General features: G+C 46.1%; 1 protein-coding gene across 1 annotated transcript in view; it reads left to right on the forward strand.

The window, feature by feature from the left end:
* The first annotated feature begins 3,339 nt into the window (after nucleotides 1–3,339).
* The window catches only part of JAG1 (jagged canonical Notch ligand 1), a 35,097-nt gene continuing 20,241 nt past the window's right edge, over nucleotides 3,340–18,195 (forward strand). The window contains exons 1-3 of the mRNA XM_040057791.1: nucleotides 3,340–3,420; nucleotides 4,246–4,551; nucleotides 15,333–15,384. Coding sequence (XP_039913725.1) covers nucleotides 3,349–3,420; nucleotides 4,246–4,551; nucleotides 15,333–15,384 — 430 coding nt within the window. The 5' untranslated portion in view covers nucleotides 3,340–3,348. The remainder of the gene's footprint in view (nucleotides 3,421–4,245; nucleotides 4,552–15,332; nucleotides 15,385–18,195) is intronic.

Here is an 18,195-nt window from a genome sequence, read left to right on the forward strand (position 1 = left end):
AGGTATCACAAATCTAAGGAAATCCTGTGGGATTGTTCGCAGCCACGGCTCAATGAGTCACTGAGCTTTAAAAGGAAATTACAACTTTCCTCACACAAAGAACTGACTTCACGACACCTGACCCTCTTAAGCCAGACACTCCCTCTAAAGGCTGCGATCCTAGTCCCACCAAAGTCCTGGGCAATCTCCCACTGGCCTCAATGAACAGCTCTGTACGAGGGAGCCGATTCAGGCCCAAAGCGAAGCGCTGCCTGTAATGCTGGACCTTGGCAAACTTGATGTCCGTAACGGCTCCTAATGTGGATGTGATCTAATTATGTCGGAATAGGAAGGTTAGCAGGAAGTTACTTTACGCAATGTAAAAAGCCTGGTGCCAGACGCTGAAAAGTTCTTCACCAGCCACAGAGGAAGACACGTCGGCTCCACACCTCGTGAGATGTGCAGGCACAGCCTCGCAGTGGGGATTTTATGTGCACCAGTCTCAGGCTGCTCAAAGCAACAGCAGTTCAGGCCCCTGTGCACACGCGGTGGTTTGCACGTTGCTGCATCCATAGTGAAAGGAGCATCTTGAAAAGATGCTCAGGCTGCAGGCAACATGCTCAGCTGGTTTTCAGTGCCGCTGTGCAGTGGCTCAGGATCTGGACTTGGCAGCCCAGGGGAAAAAAATCAAGGGATGGTTCTTAGAGGGAGAAATTCTAGACTACATAAGTTTAGGGGGATTTTACTGCTGAGTTCTATGAGGTCAAAATTTCTTTCAAGGCTGCAAGGGAGAGGGTTTGCAATGCACTTCTGCACATGATTCATGCTCTGCCTTGCTTTACCTATCACTAATACTCTCCATCTCAAGACACTGGGAGACTTAATTCATTAATGCTTGCAAAGCATTATAAGTTGTTGGACAAGTAATTCTGTTTGAGGGCAGCTACACTGCTGAGTCACAAGCACTGTGGGAAAGAGAACTCTGGATTTCCTAAGCATTGGAGTCAAACAGGTGGAGTAACCTTTTACAGAAAGGCCAACTCCAGACCTGCCCTAAAGGTACGGAGCATACCAGCAGCAGCAGGGTATTTAAAGGCCCAGAGGAGCAGATGTGTGGCACTTGGGAATGAGTAACATTTAACTAGGCTGTGGAAGCTAACCAACACCCACTAAAAAAGAAAGAAGAGAGGCACTGGTATCACCAAACTGCAGCCGTGTCACAGATTAAATGCCCTGACAGTTTACCGGCCTTTGAAAAGTTAATGAATCCCATGAGGTACAACCAATGTTGCTGGAACCCGGGCGCTGAGCGAGGCTGGAAGCGGTATTTGGCAGGTGCGTACCTCACAGGCGTGCCAAAATCGACGGTGTGTAATCTAAGTTGTGAACTCACAAATGGGGACAGGATCTGCAGGAGTCTGGTGGAAGTCCGAGCACAGTTCTGAGGTGAGGGGCACAAATACCACCAGCTTTCTAGCCTGGGGCACTCCAGAACGGGACAGACCTCACCACAGCCAAGAACAGGCACGCACTTTGCTTTTGCCATAGGAAATGAAAACAAAGGATATAAAATTAGGTCAGAAATCTTGTTTTCCTCTGTACCACTGACTCTGGTGTATGAAATAGACATTTACACATCTACTGTGTTAGATCAGGGTGGAATAGATCAGGACATAAGAATAGCTGTTCTGGGTCAGACCAAACGTCATGTAGGCCAAGTTCCTGTCGCCAGAGCCTCAGGAAGAAAGGGACAGTGAAGCAGCGAGTTCCCAGCACAGTCACCCAACTTCTAGACCCGCAGCCCAGGGACTTCCCAAACCAGAGACAAAGTTAGGGGTGGGGTTCTTTTTGGGTTTTCTTTTTTTTGTTCAATGCCCTTTGATGTGTGGCTCTTCCTCTGGGAACCAGTGTGAACTCTTTTTGCTACTGTGCAAACCTTTTGGGCTTCTCAATAACCTGTGGCAGGGAGTCCCTTAAGTAATCACCTGGCTGTGCGGCTCTGGACCTTGGTCCTGAAAGGATGTGTGGCAGAGCAACCCCAGCATCCACCTGAAAACTGGGATGAGCCCGTTTTGGTGACGGTCTCGGCACTCTGCCTGCACTGTGATACCGGCACTGATCAGCTGAGGGATCTTTCCTCCCACCTGAAGCGCGGGACGCCCTCGGCGGCGCGACCTCGTGTTGAGGCGGGCACAAGGAGTCGCACGATGGCGACTGCCACCCCCGCTTCCCTCAGGACAGCCGCTGGCCGGGGCTACCTGAGAGAGTCCCGGGCCGGCCGTGCCTCGCATCCCCTCAGGCCGCGCCGACCCGCTCCCGGCAGCGCCCCCACCCCGTCCCGCCTCAGGCACCGAGGGGCGGGAAAGGCGGGCGGCGGCCGCCGGCCAGCGGCAGGGAAAAAGTTTCACACTGCAAACAGCGTCCCTCAAAAGGCTTCGTTCTTCCTTCCACCAGCTCCGAGGAGGGGAGGAGGAACAGGCTGCGGCTCCCGGGCGAGCAGGACCCGCGCGCCCCCTCAGCGAGCGGCGGGACGGGAAAAGCCCTCAGCCGGGAGCGCCGCTGAGGGAGCGCGGGGGCCGCCTCAGCACGGCTCCTCCTGCTGCGGGTAGCGCTGGAAGCACCTGCGGAGGCACGGAGCGAGGCACAGACCCTCGGGGCGGCCGGGACGCGCCGCCTCCCTCAGGCGGAGGAGCCGCCGACCCGCAACTCACTCCATCCCTCCTGCCGCCGCCTCCTCCTCCTCCTCCTCCCACCGGTACCTGCCTTCCCCTGCCCGTGCCATTCCCCTCCTCTACTCCCTCCTCCTGCTGTCCCCCTCATGCATATGAATGGGCGCATGCGCCTGCCGCCCTGGGCTAGATGAAGCGGAGCGGCGGCGGCGCTCCCAGACGGGCGGGCGGCTGCGTGTGCTGCATGTGCGTGTGTGTGTGAGTGAATGTGTGTGCGTGTGTGCGTCTCGGGGGGGCGAGGGGCTCCGCCGCAAGAAATAAAAGGACTGGGATAATAATCGCCATAAAAAAACAAAACAAAAAAAAAAAAAAAAAAAGGCGAGAGAGAAAAGAAAAGGGAAAGAAACGAGGGGAGGCGAGAGAATAAGGCGGATAAAAGGAGGCCGGGCTGCTTTGCATTGAAGAGCGGGGCGCTATTGAAAGCGTTTGAAAAGCGGCGTTGTCCGGCGCGGGTGCGCCGCGGTATATTAGAGCGGGGCGGCGGCGGCAGCAGCGACAGCAGCAGCGGCGGCGCCTCCTCCTTCTTCTTCTTCTCCTCCTCCTCCTCCTCCTCCCTCCTGGCCCTCCCCGTCCCGTCCCGACCCGGAGCGAGCAGCGGCGGCCCTGCAGGCGGGCGGGCGGGCAGCGCGGCGGCGGCGGCATGCGTGCGCCCCGGCGGGCAGCCGCGGCGGCGTGCTCCATCCTCACCCTGCTCCTGGCGCTGCGGGCCGAGGTACGTACCTGGGCACGGCGCGGGGGACGCGGCCGCTCGTCTGTGGAGCTTGCGGGACGTGGGTTTGGAAGGGCGCTTCTGCACGGCTCCTCCGGCCGGAGCTGCCCTTAACTTCTCTCGAGATGGCAAACGCGGGAGTGCTCCTTGCAGCGAGGCTTAATTCCCTGGAACAAGAAATGCGGTTACTGCAAACCGCTGCTATTTTTCCCCTGAAATCACTTTTTTTTTTTTTTTTTTTCCCGTTTCCCTTTTTTAATTTTTTAATTTTTTTAAAATAAACTTAACAGCACTACTGCTGGGGTGATTAATGAGCGGGGTCTGAGTCTCAGCTGGGCAGCTCCAGCCTTGCCCGGCTCAGCTGCACCCCGGAGGAGGCAGAGGGGTGGCTGGGTGCCTTTCCAGGCAGCGCGTTATTAGCTGCATCGTTCTGCTGGGTTTGCCCCTCGCGTATGCACTCTTGGTTTAGTTTAGTTTTATTTCCTGAGCGTTTGGAAGGCTTCCTCACGCTGGTTGTTTTCGGAGCTGGCGCTTAAGGTTGTTTTTTGGCATTAATGGCGTTATTTAGTTGGGCTGATTTATGAGCCCTTCTCATGGGTGTCTGATAGGGAAAAGCTTGGAGTGGTTGGCTTTGTTTTATTTTTAATATTATGCGTGTGCTTTTTGAAAGCACACTTAAAGTTACTTTTTTCCTGTGTTCAGAGTTGTTGTAGACTGTGCTTGGAGAAAAAAAAAAGTTAGGTAACTGTCTGTCTCTTGTTTCTTTCTCTTTTTTTTATTTTTGTTTCTTTGTTTTGTTTTGCTTCGGTTCTTTCTTGGGATTAACAGGTGACTTTAGCGTCGGGACAGTTCGAGTTGGAGATCTTATCCATGCAAAATGTGAATGGTGAACTGCAAAATGGAAATTGCTGCGATGGCACCCGAAACCCAGGAGATAAAAAATGCACCAGAGACGAGTGTGACACCTATTTTAAAGTTTGCCTCAAGGAGTATCAATCTCGGGTCACTGCTGGCGGTCCTTGCAGCTTCGGATCCAAATCCACTCCTGTCATCGGAGGAAATACCTTCAATTTAAAGTACAGCCGGAATAATGAAAAGAACCGGATCGTTATCCCTTTCAGCTTCGCCTGGCCGGTGAGTTGCTTGAGCTGCTCTGGCTCTGGGTGTGTTGGATGGTGCTTGAGATGAGTTGAACTCTAACTTCTTGTGCCAGGGGAAGAGGGATCAGGACTGGGGAGGGAGCAGGCATCTTGGCAAGAGTGTCGGGAATCCGCAGCACAGAAATGAGTAAAATGTAGTGGTGTTTTTGTTTTTGTTCCCTGGGGCTCACAATGCACAGCCTGTTAAATTTGAAAGTCAGATGTGCAGTGAGGGGGATCTAAATGGGTCAGGGAAGCAACCCAGTATCTCTGCACTTTACAGTATGAATAAGTCTCTTGAGACTTAGAAGGTCAGAAGTTCATTTTTTTTCTTTTTTATTTTTTTTTTTTTAACCAGTGTAGTCTTGGGCTTAAGCCAGACGAGCAGTGGGTTAGGGGCTGCAGAGGGATCCCGTGTGAAAAGTGTGTGTCATAGCTGGCCTCCTTCCCCGGAGCGTGTTTGGGAAGGCTTCCTGCTTCTCCCAAGGGGAAAGCTCACTGCTCTTCTCAGTGTGGATGGGAGCTGCTGTAGCTGTTCTTGGTGAAGTAGTTGTCAGCGTCCCTGGGAAGCTGGCTGTGTTTAGAGGTGCTTGTGGACTCCAGAAGCTAAAGACTGAGAAAAGCTTGGCTTTAGCTTTTGGTGCACTTCACTCACTCCTCCCCACAGCGCACCTTTTCCTGGCTACCTGCCTCTGCAGTCCAGAGGCTGTGCCTTCCCTCTAGCTGTGTGCAAAACTCGGCGGCTCAAGGAGGTGGGGCTTTTTGCCAGGCACTTTTCCAGCGTTGTCCACTCTAGTAAATACTGATCAGTCCTGTAGAGCAGAGAGATGGAGTGACCCTTTCCTTCATCAGTGATCCGGCTTTGTTGTTGGCTATGGAAAAAGTACAGACACCACTCCTGCTTGTTTCTTCTGGGCTGCTCAGGAGGGTTGAAGCTTTGATGATCAGCTCTGCAGAGGAGCCCTCAGCTCCCTGCACAGAAAGTGAGGAGCATCTTTCCAAAATGGCCATCACAGAGGCAGGCTCCAGGGCCACAGGATCCGTGGGCATGGAAGAGTGCCATGGCCTCGGATGGCAGGGGTTGCATGGTTTTTGTGCCCGGCAATGCTGCATGCAGGCCAGCAAAAGCTGGGGGTGACTGATCTGGGAAGCTCCTCTCTGGCTTTTGAGGTGCCTCTCTGGGATGCTGTGGCATAAACGCTGAAGGCTCCCAAATTTCTGCTCCTAAAACTCGTATTTTGAGATCACCTAGGAAACAAAACTGTACCCCCCCCACCCATCCCTTCTCCAAAGGCGCTGAGCAGACAATTTCCTACCAACTGCCTTGGGGTATGTTGATGCTCAGCAGTTTTGTAAATCCAGTCATCCTAACCTAGATGCCTAAGGTCATTTTTGGGAGGGGAGGAGGGCCCTGAATTGTGCGTGCAGGGGAGGAGTGAATCTCATTTCCTATCCTGTGCTACTATCACTGCTGGCCAGGTGGAAGCATGCCTAGACTCTCCAAAGCTTGGCCCTTCGCAGTCAGATAAGGACTGGTTGCTGGGAGGGTCTGGACTTCTTCTGGGGGGAGGAAAGCCCGCCCCAAAAGCATTCCTTCTGCAGTTGTGGTGTAGACACCCACTTTGTAGTCCTGCCGCCGAGTGCTGCAGGCAGCCATGTGTTTCTTCAAGCGTCCTGTGCTGCCTCCTACCTGCCTGCTCTGTCAGTAGGGACCTCGGGAATATCGAGGGCTGAAGAGGCACAAGGGAGAAATTAAGTGTCCGTTTTTAAGGAGATAGCATTACTAAGTACAATAGCAGAGTTAACAAAAGTATTCTCTGTTGGAAGTACAAGTCTGTCCTTTATTTCTTTCTCTTTTCTTTCTCTTTTTTTTCCTTTTCCCCTAACATGAAATGAGATAAAACTGTTATCAAATATGCCATCAAAGGGATAAAGGGCTTTGTAAAAATCTGAGGTATTTGAAGCTCTGCCAATGGCTGTGGTGCTTGTGTTGCAGATTTTGACTTTTGTCAGAGAAGTCAGGTACATTGAGGATTTTTTTTGTTTGTTTTTTTTAACTAGCTCCCAGTAATCTTAGTGCCTTGGATCTCTATGAGTGCATATAAAATAAAAATGGTGTGAAAACGAAACGTTCCTTCTAACAGCCTCTCTCTTCATAAGGTTGGGAAGGAAAGTCTGTGTGTAGAGGGGTGGGTTTGGGGGGTGAGGACCCTGGGAGAAGTCTCTTAAGCTTGCCTGCATCTTAGTAAAAGAAATGCTTCTATTGTCCTGCTGAATCTCATTCAGCACTGTGGAATTCTGGAGCAGCAGCAGCAAAACTCCAGTGCAGCCTTTGAAATGGGTAAAACTCAACAACTTGAGACACTTGGTTTGTAAGCCTGGAATTTTGGAATAATCTCTTGCATTTTCCCAGGCAGAAATGCACTTTTTGAGACTCTGATGATAATCCGTGTGCAATTATCAAGCCTGCTTCCCAGCTTTAGCTTCCAGAGGACACAGCTTTTATGCTAGCCATTGTGACTTCCAAATGGCATTTGAACAAAAGAATATCTAATGTGGCAAAGCTCCTATTTGTTCTAAAATTGTGTACACAAATCATCTCAGGCATTTTCAAAGCTCTAAGGATAAAGTAGTAAACTTAATTTAGTCAGCTCTAATCTGATGCTGAACTTTCAGAACTTAAAAAACTCTTTAGGTGGCTGAATACTGTTGACTTCAGTAAGAGGCTGAGATTAGCATTGCATTTACTCATGTGGGAGGTATCTCAAAGTTATAGTGGAGGTAATAAGAGCTAGACCAAAATGTTATTCGTATTGCCCTTGAAAATTCATGCCCTTCTCTGAACTGTGTTTTACTCTCTGAGGGAGGCTTTTCTTGGATGTCCCAGCTTGAGTCAGTAACACTCAGAGTTGCCTTGTTGCCTTGACTACTTTAAAAAAAAAATTAAAAAGAAAAAGCCTCTTCCCATGTCAAGCTGCCCCCTTATGCCATTTGTGAAAAATAGTTGTATTGCATTAGAGGCCTTTATTCATCATGCAGGAGAGGAAGGAGAGAGAATGGGGTGCTTTAAAAGTATTGTTAGAGGGAGCTTGCAGTTGTAATGTAGATTTGAAGTGTCAGAGCCTTATTAATAACTTACGGGGCTTGCTCTTGTCAGTTTTGATACGTACCCCTGTGAGTAATGGCTGTGGAGACGGTGGGCCATAAATTAATTTATGTGATGGGAGGTTTGAGTAAGTTGCTAGGAAACAGGGCAGCAAACCAGCATAAAGGAGCTGGAGTGGATCAGAAAGCTGCCCCTGCAGTAGCTGGTAATTCTTCAATGCTATTGAAACAATAGTGATGATGATTAAAAAAAATAAAATGCACCTAGGCTTGCTTCTTACATTCATTTTGAGACTTCGCTGACTTTCTTGACAGGCAAGCTTGGCTTTATGAAGCCATATAAAAAAGTATGGAACAAAAGCATGTCCATGTTCCACTTGTCAAAGTCTGTCTGAACAAGTTTTGTTCCATGCTCTTCTCTCCCATGAATCAAACCTCTGGCCTTTCTTAAAGAATCCCAAGTGTGGTGTGTGCTGCACCTTGAGGGAGCTGAGCATCAATTAACTAAGCAAAACTTAAAGCTAAACTTTGCTTTTATGTAAAGAAAGATCTTTTGGGGGTTTGGCGAGACTGAGTAAGAAGGTCAAACTTGGCAATTCCTTTGGTATGCGTAGCTCCAATTTCAAACAGCTTGTTTATCCCGAAATTATGCTCCTTGTAATTATTTAATATTGGGGCCAATTGCACCAACACACCAGGAAACTACTGAGGTGGAAAAAACCCCTCCAGCATCGCAGTGAGTTTAGCATAAAATACAATTAAAAAGAGTTTTGAGCATCTTAATTTCAATCTTAAAAATAGTCAGCCTAAAAAAATAAAATAGTCAGCATAGCCCCTTTTTCATGAAAAATCTTGGAGGTCCTGATTCCTGAAGATGTCAAATATGTTTTCTGGGTAGGCATTGTTTTCTGTGGCTAGAGAGACATAGTAAAAGAGCTTTAGGGTTTTTTAAGCTTTGTGAACTTTTTCCCTCTCTCTTGACACAAGAGGCGTCCAAAATACTAATCTGCAGCTGATATTAAAGTAACAGCCTTTTGAATCTGAGAAAAAATATCACTACATTCTTTCATTCTTTTCTTTTTCTTTCTTTCTTTCTTTCTTTTTTTTTTTTTTTTTTTTATTTTATTTTAAGCCCCGTATGTCACTGTCATCAGACTAAAATTTGGCTTTTGATTTTGTTTCTTTTCTCCCTCTAGTTAACTTCTTGAGAACTTATAGAAGCAAATGCTGGATATTGTTCAAGCTTTTCTTGAACAATGCATGATAAGTTGTCTTGGAGCATGGGCAGATCAGAAGAAATTTTTCTAATAACAAAATGTATATTAATCAAATCCATACTCAGTCATTTATTGTTGAATTAATAATGTAAGAATAAATCTTAGCACTCAAAGTGTAATGTTTTGCCTAGGATTACTATTCAAAACGGAGCTGGGAGTATTAAGTGACATCTGAAGTATAATTAGCATCACAAGGCTGGTTTTTTTCCCAGGACTGGAGAGAAGTGATGCAGCCATTCAGAGGTTTTGGACTTCTTACATGTTTAAAGAGGTTTTTTTTATGCTCCAGTTGGTTCAGAGCTTCATCATCATGGTATATCCATTTGACTATATTAACATAGTATGTCTAAAAATAAATGCTCATCTTGCCTGCTCCTAGAATTTTTGTTCTTGTTAAGATAAAGTCCTGTTCCAGTTAACTTCAGTGGCAGCTGGATTGGGCCTGGCAGTGAAGCTTATTCCTAAACTTTCTCAGGCTGCACACATCCAGCACTCAGCTTGTTTATGCAGCTGGAAGTCAGCATGGCTGAAAATGAATTGCATAAAATTGATGCTTTATGCTTAAAGTTGTAGTTCACTCAAGGAAACATCGCTTCCCAGTGGGCTAGAGAAGTCAACTGGTTCTAAAGCTGGTGAACTTGGGTCTGAGCTGTTTATTCCGACTTTCCTCCTAGTGGAGTTGTGATGCCCTGAAAAGCAAAAGCCTTAAGCTACAGTTCTTAAAAGTACTTCTCTGTAGATAAGGAGAAGTAGTTCTGTAGATAACACCAATGACAGGATTGGTTTTGAAAACTGAAACTAAGCTTGCCTCTGGATTTCTCTTGATGAACACAGGTTTTATATGTTAATTGACTCAGTTCTAATAATTTAACTGGTAACCCCTGTGTCTTAACACAGGGAAAGATGTCAAAACTAGAAGCTGTTGCGTTTGTTTCTTGTTAGTCTGTGGAGCTCATGGCTCTGTGGTCACTATTCTGCAGAGTAAATTACACTCATTATTCTTGTAGTGTTCAGAAGAAACTGCAGAAAAGTGGATAGAAGTGGTTAAAGTGGTTTGTAAATAGTCAAACATCCAGAGTCCTTTACCAGCTCAACCCAGTTCTTAGGCACTTAGGTAAATAAGTAGAAAGGCTTCTTGTTCAGGCTTGCTCCATGTGAACCTGACTGTTTTGCTTGGCTGGCTACTAGGTATTCTGTCTATTAACCTTGCCACCCTTTTGTAACTGGTGCATTTAATTATCAGTGGGATGCTTTAAACAGGTAGGGGGACTGATAAGGGCAGGTAGTCTGCTTGTTGGGGAAGGTTGAAAGCAACCATTGACATTTTGGCCTATCTGCTGCTCTTTGACAAGTGGGGCTCTGTGAGAAAATAATTCCGTAACTAGATAAGGTGCTGATTAAAATGCTGCTGTTGTATGAAGCACCCTGGTAGCTGAGATCACTTAAAATCATTAATTTTAAAAGTGGGGGGGGGGAAGAAGCTACTATACTTTTTTATCTTTTTATCTTTTCTTTTTTTAAAGAAGGGGAGGAGGGAAGACCCCAAGTCTCCCCGCTGTGCCCAGTACATTGTCCCGTTAATGCATGCTAGTTTTATGATTGGAATACATTGTAGTCCGGCCACCCAGACAGAGGCATTGACTGCTAATATTAACCAAGAACAATAGTGTGGCCATACTGACTGCAGTGAGGATTACAGAACATAATGGGGCCTATCCAAAAATAATGCTAATACAGGACAAGCAACAGGAAGCAGCAGTAGACTCAGCATTGCTCGGCTCCCAGACAAACCATGGACTTACTTCACACAATGGCAACTTCAGCACATTATGTATTCACAGGATACTCATTATTCCAGCAGGCTTGCCAGATCAGAGATCAGCCTGGTTTACTGGATGCTTAAGCGTATGCATAGTTTGGATAGCGGTACTTTTGTGTCCTTCATCATTTGGCAGGAGGGTGGCTGTCGTAGTGCGGCGAAGGTCTTGACTTCAGCTGCTGCCTTCCCTGTGCCAAGGCAGAACGGGGGGCAAGTCTCTCCTGGAAGCTGCTAATATGGTTAAATTCGTTTGCGCGTCTCCTGTCTGTGGCAGCGCAGAGTTTACTGGCACTTGGAGCAACAAAGGAACTGCTGAGAATGAAGCCTAAAGGAGCAGCCTGCTGTGTTTGGTGTGGGATATTCTGATGAGGCTCTTGGCTGGGCTGCCTGCTCGGGGTTCAGCCGAGCTCTTGGCCATAGGCTTTGAGGCGTGAGAGTGCCTGGGCTGTGTTTACATGCACTGGGTTGGGGGAGTAACAGCTTTGTAGGGTGTTGCCTTGTCCGTACGTAGGCTGTCCCAAAGAGGAGCTTCCTGATGATGTTCCATTTCACAAAAGGTTAAGAGGGTTAGCAGATCCTCTGGGTGAGGAATCAGTTGCATTCTAGCTCCTTTGAAGGATATTCGGTTGTCAAAGTGGACCGACCACGGCATAACGTTGTGATGCACCTGTATGGTGTCATCATGGAGTGACAGGGAACCCAAGTGACAGTCCTGGTGTTGTGCAGAGGAAGTGGGTTTGTGGCTTGCTTTAACCTTGCTCAGAGATGCCCTCCTCCCTGGCCCATGGGCTTGCCTCAGTTTCCCCCTTCCATATCTCACATCTGGACCCCTTGGCAATGCGCTGTGGCCTGCTGTGCCAGTGTCCTCACCATCCTCCCTGGATGCAGACAGGGTGTGTGTGAGCACTCTTCTCAGGCTGGTCCTCGCAGCTGTGCAGAGCGTGATGAGAAGGTTGCTGGGCTTAACCTGCTCTCCTTGTTTGGCAGAGGAGGAGCAGGCGCAGCGCACTGAATGCAAAACTTCCCACTGCATTTGTCTAGTCATGGTTTCACAGGCTCAGCAAAGCTCTTGCATGCTTTAACCACAGGGATAGGAGGGAAAGGAGTTTGACGAGTTGAGTTGCAAGCCCTTTGAAAACAGAGGCAGTGCTTCAGCCGAGGAGCTGGATGTTTTAATCTTGCTCTGGCCTGCTGATTTGCAGAGCGCCTTTAGAAGCCCAAGTACAAAAGCACCTCTCTTGGGTGGATGTCTGGATGGAGGGAGGGAAGAAGGTAATCAAGCAGAGAGCTTTAAACACCTGTTTACCTGCAGCTGCCAGGATTAATTTAAATAACCAGAAAGGAGGTTGCATTGCCCTTTGAGAGCCTTGAAAGGGACAATTTCTGATGGGTTTCGGGTCTTCACAATCTCTTGAGCTGTACTATCAATGGATCAAGACAGTGTCTTGTCATTGAGGAAAACAGCTCTGGCACACTGCTGCTTGCTTTGTTTCTTGGAGTGTGAACTTGACCATTTCCATTCTCTCCGAGCTTAACTCACAGAAGTTTTGCTTAAATTTGGCCATGCTGCCTTTTAATCTTCTGGGCTGATCTGCAAAGTTTAAGAACTTGCTGTTCCTTTCAAGCTGCCTTTCCTCTCAAGCCAGAATCCCTGCCTTCTGGTCAAGCTCAGGTTTACAGTGGCTAATTGGGTGTGACTCTGGAGAGTTCACTGCTGCCTTGTTGCCTAGGACATGGCTTTGATGGAATAAGGTGCTTGATGTGGAATTCTTGTGTCTGGATATATATATTTATTCAAAGATGGGCAGAGGTCATCTATGGGCATGGGAAAACTTAAACCTCCACACTGTAAGCAGTCATTCCTGAGATATCTGAATCCTTGATCTATAGAGTGGGGATGATATGCACTTCTGAAAAATCTCAACACTGCAGCTTTGCACAGAACTGTTTTTGGGGGGGAAGCAGAGCAAATGAGCTAGAAGTATGTGATGGTTGGATTGTTGAAGGGTGTTTGCCACTGGTGTGAGGTTCTGGGTGTCTGTATGGCTTTTGTTGAAAAGTGTCCCATTTTGAACACAAAAGTCTTGGGATTTTTTTGTCTTTTCCCCATGCTGGGAAGGACAGAGCCAAGCGATCAAATGCCATTCTTTGTATCATCCCTTTTCAGGACAGGGACTCTTCATGTGAAATATTCAGATGGGATGAGAGGGGACAGTTAGAAACAAGGGAATTGCCAGGGTACGTCTCTTCCCTCTGCATTTTGTTTCTGTCCAGCTGAGCTGAAGCATCTCCGCTCTTTTAAACAAACTCCTGTGTGGTAGTGGAAAGTGGTCACACAAGTATCTAGCAACAGTAGCACTCACAGCTAGGATTCAGCCTTTCCTTTCCTTAAGGGCTAGGTGTGTTGGTAAACAGTCCTGAGAACCAGCAGGGAACTGTTGCTATGAGTTTAGACAAAATATCTTCCAAAACAATTATGCAAGGCCGAAAGGAAAACATCCTTAACTTTATTGGAAGTAGTGCTAGTTGCCATAATTCATTCTCTATATCATAATATTTTTTGTCAAGCTTGCAGTAACATGTTGAGCTTGTGCTGCTTAATGTTGGTAATTAAACCACTGAGGAAGCACCCAAGATAGTGCAATCTGCATCTGTAATATGGCTCGGGAGTTCTATTCTGGTTTTGTTTGTTTGTTTTGGTTCTTTCTTTCTTTCTTTTTTTTTCTTTTTTTTTTTTTTTTTTTTTTTTAACCACTGACTTGTGCAAGGACTTCTTAAATCTGTTTTAAGCAGTGTTAGATGATCGAGTTGCATTTTGGTTTATTTGATTTTTCAGAGTTTCTTTCAAGTTGTCAGACTTGGTCTAGAATAGAAACAACTGACATATAGCATTTCATGAAATATTAACCAAAAATGGTTCAGGCCAATGGAGCCTCTGCATAGAAGTTTGGGTGCATGTCTTGGCTTGCCCAGCTTTGCTTACTTTTGGAAGCATTTTCCCACAGTTATCAGTGAACAGAATGGAATCCTGGTCTGCCTTGAATATGAAACATATTTAGACTATACAGCAAGCCGGTGTCCATCACAAACTGGGTTTTCATTCAGAGGCTCATGCTGTGTCCAGTCGTGAGAAAGAACTCTGCTCCAACTCTTGCTCTTTTTTTTTTTTTTTTCCCTCCCTTCTCTTTTTTTGTTTCCTCTCCTCTTCAGAAATCTGAGGTCTGCCTTACCCCTGTACACCTTGTAGCAGCTCACTCTTAGAACTGTATTTTGGTTTATTACGGAGAGGGTGAGAAGTACTGCAGACCACAAATGAGCAGCCTATGACTGAACATGGACACAGTTAGGGAGAAATAAAACTTGCAATGCACAGTTGCTATGGCAAAGCATCAAAACTCTTCACGGAATTTTTATTTGTGTTATTATTGTTCTGCTCTCCAGAAAGATGTTACATTTATTGCCTTATCTGTAGTTATTATTATATTTTTTACTTTGTAAGTCATATTTTTTGCTTATTTTTCCTCAGGTTGGGGGTTTTTTTGTTTTTTTTTTTTTTTTCCCTTCTGGAGGGGAGGTGTTTTGTTTTAATCATTTTGGTTTTAATCATTGTGTAAGTTTGGATATGGCTGGCTAAATGGCAACTTTGAAAGATACAGCCTGGATAATAATATCTCGGTGTAGAGCTGGAGGAGGAGATGTTTTAATGGGTCTTGTTCTCAAGTTAGGATTGAAGATAAAGGTGGCTTAGATGTAATAGCTGGCTTCTTTCCAGCCCGTGGAGTCACTTCAGTCAGTTTATGCTTATGATTATTATTGCTGGAGTGCTACAGAGCTCATTGGCAGCTTGGAGCATCTGTAAAAGTGACAGGGGTGGATAGTGCGGCTCCCCTTTCCATGCTCCTCCGAAGAGGCTGATCTTAGCCTTTGTTTTACAATGCTTCTCTCTCACCCCACCCCCTTCCCATATCCATCAGTTCTTCCCTCCGTTACCTGATACTTGTGGGAGCTGCGATGGCCCTCATGCAGACAAAGCTTTCAAAGGGGGTGCTGAAAAGCAAAGTCCCTGGAGATTGCGCTGTCAAGGCAGAGCATAGTAATCTTAGCAACACTTCTTGCTTTCAGGATGGCTGGGGGAAGGGACATCAAGACTATTTTTCTGTAACTAAAATTCTTTTGAAGCAGTTTTCGAGAGCGGGGGTTTGGTTTGGGGTTTTTTTTGATGCTGCTGTGCTATCCCGGTGCTTTGTGTCTTCCATGTGCAGTTGTCCCACATGCTGTATTTCGGCTGGGATGCGGTGTCAAAGGCTGTACTTCCTGGTTAAGTACATAAGATGCTTTAATGATGACAAAGATGAGCTATCCAAGGTGAAAGGTCTTCTAAGTCAGACTGGATAAGGTAGCTTACGGGGTTTCAAGAAGATCATGTTTGTCTCAAGCATAATCTTTTACGTATTTCTGTTTTCAATTATCTGCTTTGGGGCAGAGACCAGAATCTTTCTTTTTAATTAAAATTGTTGTTGGTTTTGTTTCCTTAGTTGTGTGGCTTTGAAACTAACTCTTATTTCTCTTTTGCAGCGATCCTACACATTGCTTGTTGAGGCGTGGGATTACAATGATAACTCCACGAGTAAGTATTCCTTCTTCTGGCTATTTAGTTCTGACACCTCTGTGTCCCAGGCATTGAAAGGCCTCTGGGAGCTTCACCAGCTTGCTGTTAAAGCAAGAGGAGAGGGAAAAGCTGCCCCCCAAACAATCTGGAGCAGCCTGTCTCGCTCACATTGCCTGCAGAGGGTGAGTAGCTCGCTCACCTAGGCGCCAACAGTGTGATGCCTAAAAATAGATGCTGTTAATGCCTTCTTTCTCCTTTAGGAGGGTAAAAGCCAAGGGATTTCTTCAGGTTTCTTTGTTTGGTTTTTTAGTCTTGTTTTGTTCTTTCTAATTAGGAGCAATTTTCAGAAGCCTAAGTCTTGTTCCCCTAAGACCTCTCTATAAAGTAAATACTTCTCAAAAGTGATGTACTGCTTTAAAAAAAGAAAAAAAACCTTAAAATCTGCACAAGACTCGATATCAATATCTATCTAATGACTGTAGATAAGAAATAGGAGGTACTACAAGCTCTTCCTTGGGAGTTGGGTGTCTGGGGGTTTATATGGAAGGGCTTAAAAAATATTTGCCAGACACCACCTGGTAGAGCTGGCTGAAAGTCAAAGGTGGGGATCTTTCTCCTGGAATGTCTCTGGTTGGTTCCAGAAACATTCTGCTAAGCTCTTCCTGTGGCTGGAGGAAGCTGTACATGGTCTCCTGGCACATGAGCGGTTCTGCTTTTTGCCTACTGTTACTGAAGGAGGTGGGCAAAATCAGCTCTACTTCAACCTAGGGCCTTAACAGTGTGTGTGGTAAAAGCCACAGGAGAGAGTGTGAATCTAAGCTCATAAAGCTTTTGTTGACACAACAGGCCTTTTCCTTCAGCAAGGAAGCAGCAGCACTGTGGTCTATCTTACAGAGACCTTACAGCAGTTTCCTGCAGTCTGCTTGGGAATGCCAAGGTGGCAGCCGTGCAGGAATTAAATGGGCTTCACGCCTCATGTGAGAAAGGCCTTGGAGAAGTGTGCACAGTACTGTGCTTTTATGTTTTAATTGCTGAGAATGCATAGCTTGGGAACTCCTCTGTGCACATCGGTTCCTTATATATATATATATTATTTTTTTTAAATATGCATGGGACGTCCTATTAATTCTTCATTCCAGAAAAGCAGCTGTCACTTAAGATGAGTCACGAGTCCTGTCAGGGATGGCCACAACCAGCCTCATTGAGCATGGCTGCAGTACCTGTGATTTCAGGCTGCAGTATCTGTGATTTCAGACTCTGCCCCAGCACAGTCATACAGCAGTGGCTGGGAGATTTCTTGGATAGAGAGTGTTATATAGAGAAGAAAGTGAATGCTGCAGCAGCAGTGTTGTATTAAAAATGGAAGATGCCTGAATTCAAAATGAAAGTCCTTTTTATAGTAGGATCTGAGAGTTTTTTCAGACTGGGTCTCTGCCACTTTTGCTATTATTAGAGCTCATCTTTTTTCATGAAACAACTGCATTTCCAAAGCTACACAATGAACCCTTTCTTTGCTTTCATGTTCTGGAAGTACAGTTGTCTTCAGACAAACTTGCCTCATTTCTCAGCAGTGCATTTGACCAAGTGCAGACATGTTCTTGCATATGTTCCTGATCTGCATTCCTGCTTTGGCTTTTGCTTATCCATCTGTAGGTCACTTTGCACTGCACAGAACTTTTCCTTTGCGTGCTGCATGGCTTGACTTAGTCACCTTTCCCAGAGTTGCAGAGTAAGGCTTGGAGAACTAGTTAAGAAAATGATTAGAACTAAACAATTGTCATTATATAATGTGAAGAGTGGGGTTTTTTGATGTCCAGGATTTTCTTTTGCTCTAATTGCCACTGAATTGTAAAGACCCAGTGAGAGCTCTCAGCAATGAATGTGGGTTTAGTAGGCCCTGTGTGACTTTTCAATAGCTCTGAAAGCATCCTCTGATCAATGCAGTTGTTGGAAGATCCTCGAGTGGATGCTTCCTTCCCCTCTCTACATTCCACTCCTCCTACGTTCACTTTACCACATACTCTCTCTTGTCTCACTTCCAAGAGTGGCTTGCAGTTAAATTATGGCCCTGTTGAAGTTGATGAGAATCGTGCTTTGTTGGAGCCAAGATTCAACTCAAATGGTTTTCTTACTCTGGTTCTTGTCTGGCTGCCATCTTGCTACTGTTGCTTCATACATACAGCTAATGGGCTGACATTGCATCTCAAACTATGTCAAAGAGCTATTGTAAATTACTGGTATCAGTTGCATGTGAATTCCAGGCAGGCATAAGAGACTTCAGCACAATGTAAACCAAGCCATGGCTGGAAGTTGTCTGAAACAAAGACTTTCAAAAATAACTCTGCTGTCCTTGGCCACCCAAACTGCTCAGAGAAGTCTGGCCTTCTTCTGTTGTTGTTTTTGCTTCCTGATGCTGCATAGTTGTAATTTCCAGACGTTGGAGCACTGAAAGGCAAAGGTGGGCAGTCAAAATAGCTCCTTTCCTTGTGTCTAAAACCTTTGATACAGTTGCCCACTGAATAAAAAGATTTATAGCTTTGAAGTGTAGCCACAAGAATTGAATAAAACCAACAGAGTCTCTGACAGTGAAGCGCGGAGCGGAAGCCTGAGATGTACAGAAAGCCTCTCTCTTCCACTTCATCAGTTTCAAATGGGTTAATGCTTCCTCTAACCTTTCTATCAAAGCATGGGGTTCTGAGTCAGATGAAGGCAGTGGAGTTCAGAAGATCCCTTTGTCTCAAGCCTGGCTGGCTGCTGCTTTTTATTTACTCAACCATTTTGCCGTCTTGGGGTTGCTTCCTATAAAACTGAAACCGTGGTTGGTGCGGG

This window comes from Hirundo rustica, chromosome 3, assembly GCF_015227805.2.
Source record: "Hirundo rustica isolate bHirRus1 chromosome 3, bHirRus1.pri.v3, whole genome shotgun sequence".
NCBI classification, from domain to species: Eukaryota; Metazoa; Chordata; class Aves; order Passeriformes; family Hirundinidae; genus Hirundo; species Hirundo rustica.